The following is a 13,192-nucleotide window of genomic DNA, read 5'->3' as shown; positions in this document are numbered from 1 at the left end:
TCTATGAATAAACAGTTTTTCTTAATCTTTTAATTTGTGATAGGTAAATAATATATATTTTTTCAAAGGATTGTGAAACGCGCAATCGGTGAACATTTAATGCAAAATATTATGACAAAAATATAGTTATATAAAGTAATATATACATATATATATATATATATATATATATATATGTGTGTGTGTATATGCAGTTTGTGTGAATTATGAAGAGGGTCAACATATTGGAAAAGTTCTATTTTATTTTAATAAAGTTATATTTTTCTGCCAAATCGTGATCGGTTTTAGTGTAGGCCCTATTTAATAAAATTTATACAGAAAATAAAATAAGAAGAAAAAAAAAAGCAAAACCGAAAATAGAAATACTTTGGTCCTTATCAAACTTGACCCTTGGAAAATGTATATATAGAAAGGCAGATAGTTTGGTCTCTTCTCTTACACCACCAAACTACTCTCTCTCTCTCTCTCTCTCTCTCTCTCTCTCTCCCCTTACACCAAAATACTCTTCAGAATGATTCCACATTCATCTGCTTCGATTTCTTTCATCAACCTCCTTCTCTTACTGTTCTTCAAAGGTAAATTTCCATATATTTTTTTATATTCATTTTATTATTTATTCAAATCTCTAAAGCCCGCGTTGTTTTTCTTCAACAATGTGATAGAAATGATACACAAACGTGCCAAAACACACATGCAACTAAACTTCAAGACGTACATTTCGAATTTTGTACAGGAAACTTTGGTACAACAATAACCGTTATAAACCGGTGTGACTACACGGTCTGGCCCGGAATTCTCTCCAACGCCGGGAGTGATGGCTTGGGAACCACCGGTTTCGAACTCTCCTCCGACGACTCCCGCTCTTTCCAAGCTCCGCCGAACTGGTCAGGCCGATTTTGGGCACGAACCGGTTGCAATTTCGACCCGGGTACCGGCCAAGGCGCTTGCTTAACCGGTGATTGCGGCTCAAACAGGTTGGAGTGCAATGGTGCCGGAGCAAGTCCTCCGGCGACACTCGCCGAGTTCACAATCGGGTCAGGCGACCCGACCCGGCAGGACTTCTACGACGTCAGCCTCGTGGACGGATACAACGTACCGATGATCGTGGAACCATCGGCTGGTTCAGGCACGTGCCTATCGACCGGTTGTGTAACCGATCTAAACCGGAAATGCCCGTCCGAGTTACGGGTCGGGTCAGGGGTCGCGTGCAAGAGCGCGTGCGAGGCGTTCGGGTCGCCGGAATATTGTTGCAGCGGCGAGTACGGATCACCGGAGACATGTAAGCCGACGATGTATTCGGAGATTTTCAAGTCGGCTTGCCCGAGATCGTACAGCTATGCGTACGACGACGCGACGAGCACGTTCACCTGCTCGGGTGCGGATTACACGATCACGTTTTGCCCTTCCTCGCCTAGGTACGTTGAAGACCTCTTTTTTTTTTTTTTTTTTTTGAAAACAGAAAAAATATTTAAGAATTTTTTTTTTAAAAAAAATTAATTTAACTTTTATTTCTTTTTATTATGGGGGATTTGCTGCTTTTTTTCTTCTTTCTTTTGCACACAACGAGCTTAGCTAGCAAAGTGTTGGCATTGGCTCGAGCCATGCCAAAAGAAAGAAGTTGCTTCCCCTTTTGTGTCACTTAATAAAAGTATATTTAATAGTCATCCTTGCTGAATAATACTGTATATTTTTTATTGAACAATTATATATATATATATATATGAGTTTGAATTTAATAAGTACAATATTAAAAAAATTAACAATTATTTATATATTAGTATATTTCTTATATATTTACGAAGAAACATCAATGTTTAATTTTATTTCATTTAAAAAATAGATAATTATCTTACAATCATAAATTACCATGAAGAAAAATCTTAAATTTTATTTGATGTCGGTCCATGTCATATGTTTATATGATATTTAATAAAATAAAATTAATGTGTGATATTTTATGTTTGATAATTTCAGCCAAAAATCATCCAATAATTATTATAATGGTGGATCGGTAGCAGGACCATTGTCCGGTGATTCATCGTCGCCATTGTCATCTTGGTTATCGGATATGTTCTCCGGTGATTCAGCAAAAACTCGATGTTCATCGTCTTTGAATTTGTTTATTGTAGTTTTATTTTTTCTATTTGGTTAATTTTATTTTTCTGAAATTTTTTATATATTAGAATCCAAATTTTCTAATTGCGAGATGTACAGATTATTCGGCAGAAAACAATTTTCTACCTTCATCTATTAGTTTTCTGGTGTTCTGATTTTGTTTTGAGAAAAATGTGAATGGCTTTTCTTTTTATTTGTATATAGATGAAAAAAAAATATTACAGTCTAAATTATATTACTTATTGATATATATCTTGTTGAAACCAACCCCAATTAGATGAATGATGTAGTTGATTGAGAAACGAAGGTTCAATGAACCAATATAAAAAACAATCAATATATATATATATATATATAATTTTACATATATAGATTTTAATATATTTTTGTTTGGTTCGTAAACTATGGAATATGTTTCTTTTTATTTCGTATATATGGAAAAAATACATATGATTTTTTTAGAATCTCCATGTAGAAAAGAAATTACCAATAAAAGAACTTGATTGTAATAATATCCCTTTTAATTTTTTGGTTGTTGTTGTAAAAGTGAACGTGAAAACCATAAATGTAAAGGAAGGGATCAAAGTTTGCAAGGATTGCAAGAAAGAGCTCGCGACAAAGGCAGGTGGGGTCATGTCGTTACAGTCATCCTCTGTGTCTAAGTAAGAGTGGTGGAACATTTAAACACACTCTCTAATCCGATTTAAGCAAACCTAATCATGTATGTGTGTGTTTTCTCGTGGAGAGGGCGAATAATTGAGTCAAATAACAAATCCATTAAAATTCCTAAACTTTAAAATGATGACAAATTAATTATTAAACTTTTTAAATGACAAATTTATTCCCAAATTTATAAGATGTGTTATTATAATTTTTAATTTCGTATACGTGCCATTATAATTTTTAAATTAATTTATTGATTAATGTCAAGATTTTTTTGATACTAATTAATAAATTTAGAATTGCACGTTTTGAAAATAAATTTATCAAATAAAAAGTTTAAAAATTTGTTTTCTACCAATTTATAAATTCAAAAATTTTAATAACTTTTACCCAAATATAAAATCACCTCTCATGACAATTATTTTTCAATCTGATTACTTTGATATTAAATTTTCTTTTATCTATAGAAACTAAGGGTGTCAATAAAACCCGAAGTCCGAAATCCACCCCGAAACCCGCACAAAAAGTTAAAGGTTTGGTTCTAATAATATAAAACCCGAATCGCATCCGGCCCAAAAACCCGTTTGACTCGCCTATTTAGTCTGAAAAATATTAGATGATTAGATTTTTACTTCCACTCGAGATCCCAGATCATAATATTAAATAAAGACTTTTATTTGTATGTTATATATATATATATATATATTTATATTTCAAAACAATTTGGTTAATGTATGTACTAAAATTGTTCAATAATTAATATATATATATATATATTATTGAACAATTTGATTAGATTTTGGTTTGATTTTTTATATATATAAATGTTTTTTTTATATATTATATATATTATAAATATTAGATAATTTATATATTTTAAAATTTACATAATCATTTTTTAGATTTAAAAGTTTTTAATTGTAATTGATATGGGAAACAATTTGCTATTGTTGATTTTTTTTAAAAAAAATTGCTAAATAACTCAACATTATTGTTATAATAATAAGGGGATATCGCCATAAAAACCCTGTACTTTTCCCAGGTCAACGAAAAAACCCTATACTTTTTTGTTTACCAATTAAACCCTATACTTGGTATGATTAACCAATAAAACCCCAAACTTGTTAATAATTTACCGAAAACCCCCCGCGGCTGCCAACTCAAACAAAAATGATGATGTGGCAATGACTTGACTTCCAAGTTATGTACACATCATCAAAATTATGACACATCATCATTTCAAACAAAAATAAATTACATAATTTATTTAAATTAATTTATATACATATAAATTCACATATATATATATATTAAATATAAAATTACTTATAACTAATAAAACATACATATATATATATTATAAATTACATTAAAAATAATATATATATACATATTATTTGTTAATATATATTGTATATATATTATTTTTTAATATATAGTGTATATATTAGTTATAATTACTTTTCTTTTAATATGCATATTAGTTGTATATATATATGTTACATGTATAACTAATACATATACATATACATATTATTTTTAATAGATATATTATATGTGTATATGTTAGTTATAATTATTTTTATTGTAATATGTGTATTAGTTATATATGTATATGTTATATGTATAACTACAATATATTACACACATAACTACAATACAATATATATGTATATTATTTTTTTTGATAAAATATATGTATATTATAACTAATACATATACATATTACAATAAAAATAATTATAACTAACACATACACATATAATGTATCTATTAAAAATAATATGTATATGTATATATATTAGTTATACATGTAATATATATATATATAACTAATATGCATATTAAAATAAAAGTAATTATAACTAATATATATACAATATATATTAAAAAATAATATGTATATATATATATATATTATTTATAATGTAATTTATAATATATATATGTGTGTGTGTTTTATTAGTTATAAGTAATTTTATATTTAATATATATATATATTTGAATTTATATGTATATAAATTAATTTAAATAAATTATATAATTTATTATGGGAAGAGTACAGGGTTTTTATGGCGATTTCCCCTTTTATTAACTTCAAAACTTCCATAAAACATGTCAAAATAAATCTTTCTTTATATCATTAGAAAGCTTTTTCTAATATCTATTCACATCATCATTTTTATTTGAGTTGGCAGACGCGGGAGGTTTTCGGTGAATTATTAACAAGTTTGGGGTTTTATTGGTTAATCATACCAAGTATAGGATTTAATTGGTAAGCAAAAAAGTATAGGGTTTTTTCGTTGACTTGGGAAGAGTACAAGGTTTTTATGGTGATTTCCCCTAATAATAATAATAATTATTATTATACTTTAATATTTATTTTTTATTAAATAGAAAAACCCGAAATCCGGTCCGAACCCGTCCGAAGCCCTATAGGGCTAGATTCCGGACCACTAATCATAGACCCGAACAGTAAATGGACGGGCTGATGATCTGACCCGAAAAAATTTAAGTCTGAACTAAATCCAACTGAACCCGATCCGCCCGCCCATTTTATACCCTAATAAAAACTAAATTTATTCGATTGAACAATTTTTCAAATGATTGTAAGCAGGGGTAGACGTGGATACTTGAAATCTGTAGATTTTCGGATATGTGACTTCACGGATACTCGAAACACGGATACTCGCTATACAACAAAAATGAAAACGGGTTCGATAAAACCAAAAATCTGGAACGCGGGTTCGAATTCGGGTTTTATTTGAACAACGACGAATACTCTCGGATACCCAATTTTGATTAAAATCACGATTATATCCTTGATATTTTAATATATTTACAATAATTACTAAAAAAATTTATATTTAATTACAAAAATACACTTGAAATTAACAAAAATCAACATTTTCTTATGATTGTTTTAACATATCCTCGTATAGTTGAATTTAGCGACGGATAACCGAACCACAGATACCCGAACTTCTAAAAAATGAAAACGAGAGTGTTTTTTCAAAACCATGAAGACAAGACAAAACCTGAATACTAAAAAAATCAGGATACCCGACCAGTGTCGACCCCTGATTGTGATGGTCATTTTAAGAAAAACAGAGAAACCCTCGAACAGAAGTTCACTCACTCAGATATGACAAAGTACAGAGAGACATTAATTATCGTTTTCTTAGATTTCTGCTCCCTCAAAAAAAAAAACCTAAATCATTGTTTGCTTCGTCTAAACACTAGAAGATGATATAGTGAAGAACAAAGACCACCCCCACATTGTGTCCTCCTAGCTTTTGTTTGAATCTACAGTTCGTCCTTGGTCACTGTTGGTTCGGTGTCCTCTTCTACGGACTCGGCCTCGAGGTTTATACCGCCACCCGATGTCTCCTCTGATTTGATTTCGGAGTTGTCGTTGGTTTCAGATTCTTCCACCTCGGCTTCCTCCTCAGGTACTGCATCAGGGCTGATGTTGAGGCTGGTCTTGACAGAGTTGTAGATCCGCGAGGCAAAGTCCTTCGGGTCTTGGAGAATGAACCCACTCTCTAATAGAGCCGTTTGGTACATGAGTTTCGCCGTCTCTTTCGCGCTCTCCTCCTGAAAATCAAAATAAGGCGACGGGAACTTAGCTTTTAATGTTGTTTCAGTGCAAGTATTCTATCGCTGCTTTGCAGCATTCCATGTATTTATTTAATCCATTTATCAGACGACATGAACTAGAGGTGGTCCATTTGCCCCAAACCCGCAGGCAGGTACACCGTCTCACGAGTGTGAACGAGGCAGAGCACGGGTGGAACGAGACAAGCCCTAAACATTGGTTGAGGTGCGGGTTTTCGGACACAAGGGCATGTGAAAAGATCATTTTACCCATGATATTTACAGATATCACAAAAATGTCCAGGTCCATTTTGGTAAATTCCGGTCAAATTTAATGCTCGGACTCAGGTAAAATTTTTGAGGTCAATTCGGGTCAACTAGGATCTGTAAGTTTCCGCAGATAAGCGGCTCTGGGTACCCGGGTGCCGAGGCGGGGAACGAGACCGAGATACTTCCGCCATGAAACCCGAGGGGGTAAGGCTGAAGATGGGTACCCAAAAGTGGAGTATCCGACCCACATTCTACTCCTAATATAAAAAGTGTAGAATATGTGTTTTACCTCAGGGTCACTCGCAACTCTCTCCTTGAGTTCCTTGATGATGGGGTGTCGGGGGTTGATCTCGAGAACCCGCTTTCCACGCATGTAAGCTTGCTTGCTCGCGTCAGAAAGTGTCTGAGATTGCATTATCCTCTCCATGTTTGCACTCCATCCGTACTTGGAGGTCACCACGACACATGGAGTGTCGGCCAAACGGTTGCTGATTTTGACATCGTCCACGTTCTCGGTGGCGAGCGATTCCTTCCACCACTTGGTGAGCTCCTTGAACGATTCCTTGAGCTCTTTGTCCTTTCCGTCTTTCCCGAGTTTCAGACCCTCCTTCGACACATTCTGGAACTTCTTGTCTTCGTAGTCCATCAGGTATTGCATCAAGTATTCGTCAACTGGGTCCGTGAAGAAGATGACCTGGCGAAGAAAATATCGGGAACCTCATAAACGAACTTTTGGCAATAAAGAAAGCAAAAAAAAATGTTCAAGAAGCAAACCTCGAAGCCCTTCTTCTTGAGCCTCTCGAGGAACGGAGATTTCTCCAATTGCTCCTTGCTGGTTCCGGTAATGTAAAAGATATCCTTTTGCCCCTTCTTCATTCTCTTGATGTACTGATCCAAGGAAGTCAATTTTCCATCTGACTTGGTTCTGTGATTATACCAGCAAAATCTAGGTTTCAGACATTTGGAGAGAAATAAACAAAGACAGAGGAGGAGGCGATGAGCTAAATTGAAGACGTACGTCTCAAATCTGAGAAGTTTAGCCAAGCGGTTCCGGTTAGATGCATCCTCGATGATACCCAGTTTAATGGACTTGCCAAACTCGTTCCAGAATTTCGTGTATTGACCTTTCTTCTCATTGTTCTCACCTGACTTCTCGACATCATCTGTGCAAACGCCGGCAGTTCACAATGTTTAGAGACAGTATCAGAATGAGAAAAAAAAAAACCGTGCATAATAAGATCTCGAACTAAGGAGTTAGTTATATGGTGCACACCTTTTTTCTCTTCGTCGTGAGCCTCATCAGGATCCTCTTCAGCAAGCTTGCGGATCATGTCAAGCGCCTTTCGGATAAGCTTCTTCTTTATTGTCTTCAAGCTGCTGTGCTGTTGAAGCATTTCTCGTGATACATTGAGAGGCAATGTGTCGGAATCAACAAGACCCTGCAGAAGGAACAAGCGTTAAGAGACTCAGATGATGCCATATGCACAACTCTTTGTTCAACTTGTCATGAATGAAGTACCTTCAAGAAGCTCAAATATTTAGGAAGAAGCTCATCAAACTCATCAGAAATGAAGACCCTTCGGACGTATAGCTTCAAGTTTGCTTTGTTGCTGTTGTAGTAACTCTCGTAGAGGTCATGAGGAGCTTTAGGAGGAACAAATAAAACAGCCTTGAATTCAACATCACCTTCAGCATTAAAGTGACTCCACGCCATAGGCTTCTCCTCGCTAAAGTCCTGTATGGCGGCAACGATTGGATCAGAAAACGCCACACTACAAAAAGTTACATCTGGTGCACACAGTAATCTTTTAGATATTTTCGGAGACATATCACCTTTGCGAGAGAGTGGTAAAATTTAGTGTACTCTTCCTCTGTGACTTCTTTCGGGTTTCTCAGCCATATAGCCTTGACATCATTCAGAAGCTCCCATTCATAAGTTGTTTCCTTCACCTTTTTGGTTTTTGGCTTTTTCTCACTCTCCTCATCTTCGTCTTTCTCAGCATCTTCTTCCTTCTCTTCTTCAGAAGAACTGATTTCTGAAGAGAGTTGAAGTGTGGTTAGACAACAGATCAATAACAGGAGTAAAGACATGCAGCTGGTAAAAGAAGAAAAGAGGTGTTTTGCTAATACAGACCATTGTCCTCGTCACTCGATTCATCTTCTTCGACTGGGACCTCAGTTTCAACCTCTTTGCTCGCCCACAAGTAAATGGGGAAATTGATAAATTCAGAATATTTCTTCACCAAATCCTGTAGACATTAAAGGCCACAGACACCACAATGAAAAGTGCTATATAAAGAAAATATGTTTTAGCCAGGAAAAGAACAATATCATCCAAATCCTAACACCAAGATCCGATATAACAAAAACCGACCATAAGTCTAAGGACAGTCACCACATAGCAATATTCACCTTAAGTTTTCCCTCTTCTAGGTATTCCTGAGCTTCATCTCTAAGATGTAATTTAATCTCAGTTCCTCGCCCAAGAGGCTCGTTCCATGTGTCCTCAGAGACAGCAAATTTTCCATCGGCCTTTGATTCCCAGACATACCTGAACAAATGTATATAATCTTCAGTGATTGAACATGTAAACTCCTGAACTTATCATATGCCTCTCAATGTTACTAACTTAGTAGTAGACCCTTTAGAGGTGAAACTCACTGTTTATCATCATTGTGCTTGCTAATAACTTCAATGTAATCAGCAACAAGATAGGCAGAGTAGAACCCAACTCCAAACTGTCCAATGAGATTCAGATCGCCGCTTTTCTGCATTTTCTCAACAAACGCTGCAGACAAAAAGAATTCAATTAGATGACAATTTTAACGATAGGTTTGAAAGGATAATTGGAGATTTTGCATTTAAGACATCCATTTCACAAAGACATACCTGATGTTCCAGATTTTGCTATGGTACCAAGGTTCTTGATAAGATCTTCCTTTGTCATACCTATTCCTCGGTCACGAATAGAAAGAATTTTCTTCTCTTTGTCTAGCTTAATCTGCACATTGTCATATTGCATGGTTAAAACACAAAAACTTGCACATTAGACACAATTCAAATAATTCGATCTAAACCAATTCCAAACAAGCAAATGATGTTCAACCTTGAGTGTCAGAAGCAAACCATGAAAACTATATTCAGTTCCCCATATTCTATGCACTAATTTAATCCTTCCAGTTTCAAGATATGGAAGCTCCTATTACCGTGACTCTAGCTTACCTGGATCTCAAGCTTAGCGTTGTCACCTTCACCCAGAACATCTTTGTCAGTAAGTGAAAGGAACCTAATCTTGTCAAGAGCCTGGAAAACCAAGACACAAACAAAACATCAGATTTCCAAACCACGACTTGTCCGACAAGCTCAAAACAGAAACCGGGCACATAAATCGGGCTTACATCAGACGCATTTGAGATCAACTCTCTCAGGAAAATATCCTTGTTGCTGTAGAGAGAGTTGATGATAATGTCCATAAGCCGAGAAACCTCAGCCTGAAACTCGAACTTCTCCGCGTTACTGCGGAGTGTCCTCTTCGACATCGATTCAGACTCTCTGGAAAAACCAAATGCAATAACGCGAGCTTCAGATTCATCATTTCGTCCCGTCCCCAACATGTTCCCATACATTTGACAGAGATCATGCTCGAATTCGACAAGAACGACACATACCTGTGAACCACATCAGAATCTGTCGACAAACCGCCGTGAATCCCTCCGACTTTTTCCTCCACCTTCGGTGGATCTACGACCTCATCAGAACTACCGTCCGCATTCGCGTGCAACTTTCTCCCTAGAGAAGAAAAAAAAAACATAGATCCCTCAGCACTCTCAACATATCAATCCGAATGCGAAATCAACATCCAAATCAAACTTAATCAAGCGAAAAGGAACAACTCGAAACACATAATCGGATCCAGAAATCACCGAAAAAGAAAAACACCATGAAACATCAACCAGAAAACGAGGATCTCGAAGATAATGCAAACGTACCTTGATCCGGGAGAAGAAAAATCAGGCAGACGAAGAACAAAACGGAAGGGATCGTCCACTTCCTCATGTTTGAATCAAAGTTTCGAGTAGCTCTCACACTATTAAGGTTAAAACTCTCTCTCCGCTTCGATTCGTTCCGTTTGGGTACTTAAATAGAAAGCGAGTTCTGTTAGTGGCAAAGTTTCAGATCTGCGTGACCCTCGGCAAATTAGAGGTGAGCATTCTACTGACGTGGAAGATCAGACGGTGCTTCTTGAAGGAAGAGACACGTGGCTGTATTTTATTGGGTGGGAGTTTTGCCTTGACGTGGATTCCGGGTCGGGCCCATGGGAAGACTTGAAGAAACAAAGTCCTCTCAGACGATCTGGTTCGTCTATATATCCACTCTGGATAATCGGACGGTCAATACTGTTACGCTCAAACGTGGCGAGAGTTCATTGGATTTCGCCATCTTGTTGACGTTGCAGAGACGAGGAGAGCTCTATTAAAAGGATTTCTGGATAGTTCTATGGAAGTGTTTGGCTTTGAGGATATTGTTATTCTGATCAGGGATAGTAGTTGAATCGGGCTTGCTATATGAAATAAGCCCAAAATACCGAATCGAGCCCCAGCAATTGGATCCCAAAGTTTGAGCCGATGTGCCCAAGCATTTTGGTTATTAGGACCTTATGACATTTTTTTCTTCATTTGTTTTTATTTTGTATAATCATAGGTTTTCTAAACCAATAACGAAACTTTTGGTAATTGACACGTGTCTCATATTTTTAAACAAAAAAAGGTGAGAGAACCCTAATGGCTAAATGAACCTCCCTCGGGTAGGGGTGGGCACGGATCGGATATCCGTAATTTTTTTAGATATTTGTATCCGTATCTGATCCGTACAAATATCATATTTTGTTATCCGTATCCGATCCGTAGTTTTCGGATATCCGCAATTTCGGATATCCGTAAAAACTACGGATATTTGCAAATATCCGTATCCAACACAAAAATAATAAAAATAAAAAATTAAACTAAAAAACTAAAACAAAAATAAAATATATAATCTATCAAATACAAAACGATATTCAAATTCAAAATACATAACATAAACATTCTAAATCAAACCAACAACGAACATAATCATAATTCATCGAATACAAATATGTTGAATCTTCATGAAAAACCTGTAAAAAAATCATTCCAACATATAATATAAACCAATTGGTTAATAAAAACTTAGATATATACCAATTGATATTTTATTATACCTTATATACTCTAGTTCTCCAAAACTCCTTGATCGCCACATCAATCATCCAAATTTAGCATTGGTGATTCGAACAATTCGGTTATTTCATCTAAACAAAAAAAAGTATATTAGAATCACCAATAAGCCAATAAATAAACATAAAAATATTCAAAATATTACATACCGATCTCAGTGTTTGCAATCTCTTCCAACGTTTCTTCAATATTATTCAATCCATCGGGACTACGAATCCAATCTTGAGTGCAAATAAGAACTTCAACAATCTTCGGAGTGAGACAACTACGATACGGACTAATCACACAACCGCCGGTACTAAAAGCAGACTCTGAAGTAACTGTCGATACCGGAATAGCCAAAAGATCTCTTGCCATCAAAGAAAGAATCTTATATTTTGAACCCGTCATCTTCCACCAATACAAAATATCAAAGTTTTGAACATTCTCTTCACATTGTTCGGACAAATACTTCTCTAATTCTGATTTTACTACACTCTCATAACTTATACGTTTCAGATAATCTTGAAACAACCAATCATCAATATCATCCATGCTATTAGCACTCAACGCTTCACTTCCACTTGATTGACCCGTTTCAATGGAATTGGTAGGCTCAAAGGTAGTCTCATAACTTTTAAACATCTTTTGCAGTGTTTGTTCGATGATATTCATCATATCTTTAGCTTCATGCTCCATATAAACTCTCTCAACTGCCCAACTTATCCATTCCATATTGAGACGCGGATCAATAATAGTTGCAAGATAAATCAAAGGATTCATTATTTTGTAATCCCCCCAATACTTGCGAAACTTGTCTATCATCTTCAATGCAATTGAGCGAATCATCTCATATTCGCTCATACTCATCACCTTAATACGTACTCCCACTGTAAATATCTCTTTCATGTATAAGTTTCCGGTCACATACTGAGAACCAGAAATTTTCACAGTGGTATCATAAAAGACTTTTAAAAAATGCAACAAAGCACTTACTCGTGACCAATCTTCTTCTGAAGGCACCACTTTTCCATTCTTTTTTAGTTCTTCCACATACTTCTCATCCTGCAACTCAAGCAAATCAAAAGCTTTCTTGACTTTTAAAGAAGACTCCAACATAGTATAAGTGGAATTCCATCTTGTTTCCACATCCAATTCAACACGTATGTTTGTAGGGAGTTTTTGCTTCTCCAAATAACTTTTGAAACGTTGGAATCTCATGGAAGAAGATCTTACATAATGAACCACTGAGCGGATTCGACATTCATATCTTGCAAACCATCTTTCACTATCAAGTTCAATATATGGGCACC

The 13,192-nt window shown here is 35.3% G+C and overlaps 2 protein-coding genes across 2 annotated transcripts; one reads left to right on the top strand and one right to left on the bottom strand.

The window, feature by feature from the left end:
* The first annotated feature begins 457 nt into the window (after positions 1–457).
* On the top strand, positions 458–2,246 carry LOC104813227 (thaumatin-like protein 1b). Its single transcript, XM_010540796.1, has 3 exons — positions 458–575; positions 734–1,415; positions 1,975–2,246. The coding sequence occupies exons 1-3, from the start codon at positions 512–514 to the stop codon at positions 2,150–2,152; spliced, it is 924 nt and encodes a 307-aa protein (XP_010539098.1). The 5' UTR covers positions 458–511; the 3' UTR covers positions 2,153–2,246.
* A 3,553-nt stretch (positions 2,247–5,799) lies between these two features.
* Positions 5,800–10,778, bottom strand: LOC104813226 (endoplasmin homolog). Its single transcript, XM_010540795.2, has 15 exons — positions 10,635–10,778; positions 10,314–10,434; positions 10,044–10,197; positions 9,868–9,948; positions 9,535–9,646; positions 9,307–9,433; positions 9,058–9,196; positions 8,780–8,894; positions 8,479–8,681; positions 8,165–8,380; positions 7,919–8,084; positions 7,664–7,808; positions 7,420–7,570; positions 6,935–7,339; positions 5,800–6,375 (listed from the first exon to the last, which is right to left on the bottom strand). Exons 1-15 carry the CDS (start codon positions 10,699–10,701, stop codon positions 6,085–6,087), a joined length of 2,493 nt encoding a protein of 830 aa, XP_010539097.1. The 5' UTR covers positions 10,702–10,778; the 3' UTR covers positions 5,800–6,084.
* Positions 10,779–13,192: the final 2,414 nt, after the last annotated feature.

Source organism: Tarenaya hassleriana, unplaced genomic scaffold (genome assembly GCF_000463585.1).
Source record: "Tarenaya hassleriana unplaced genomic scaffold, ASM46358v1 Cleome2, whole genome shotgun sequence".
NCBI classification, from domain to species: Eukaryota; Viridiplantae; Streptophyta; class Magnoliopsida; order Brassicales; family Cleomaceae; genus Tarenaya; species Tarenaya hassleriana.
This window is presented reverse-complemented; position numbering and strand designations above follow the sequence as displayed.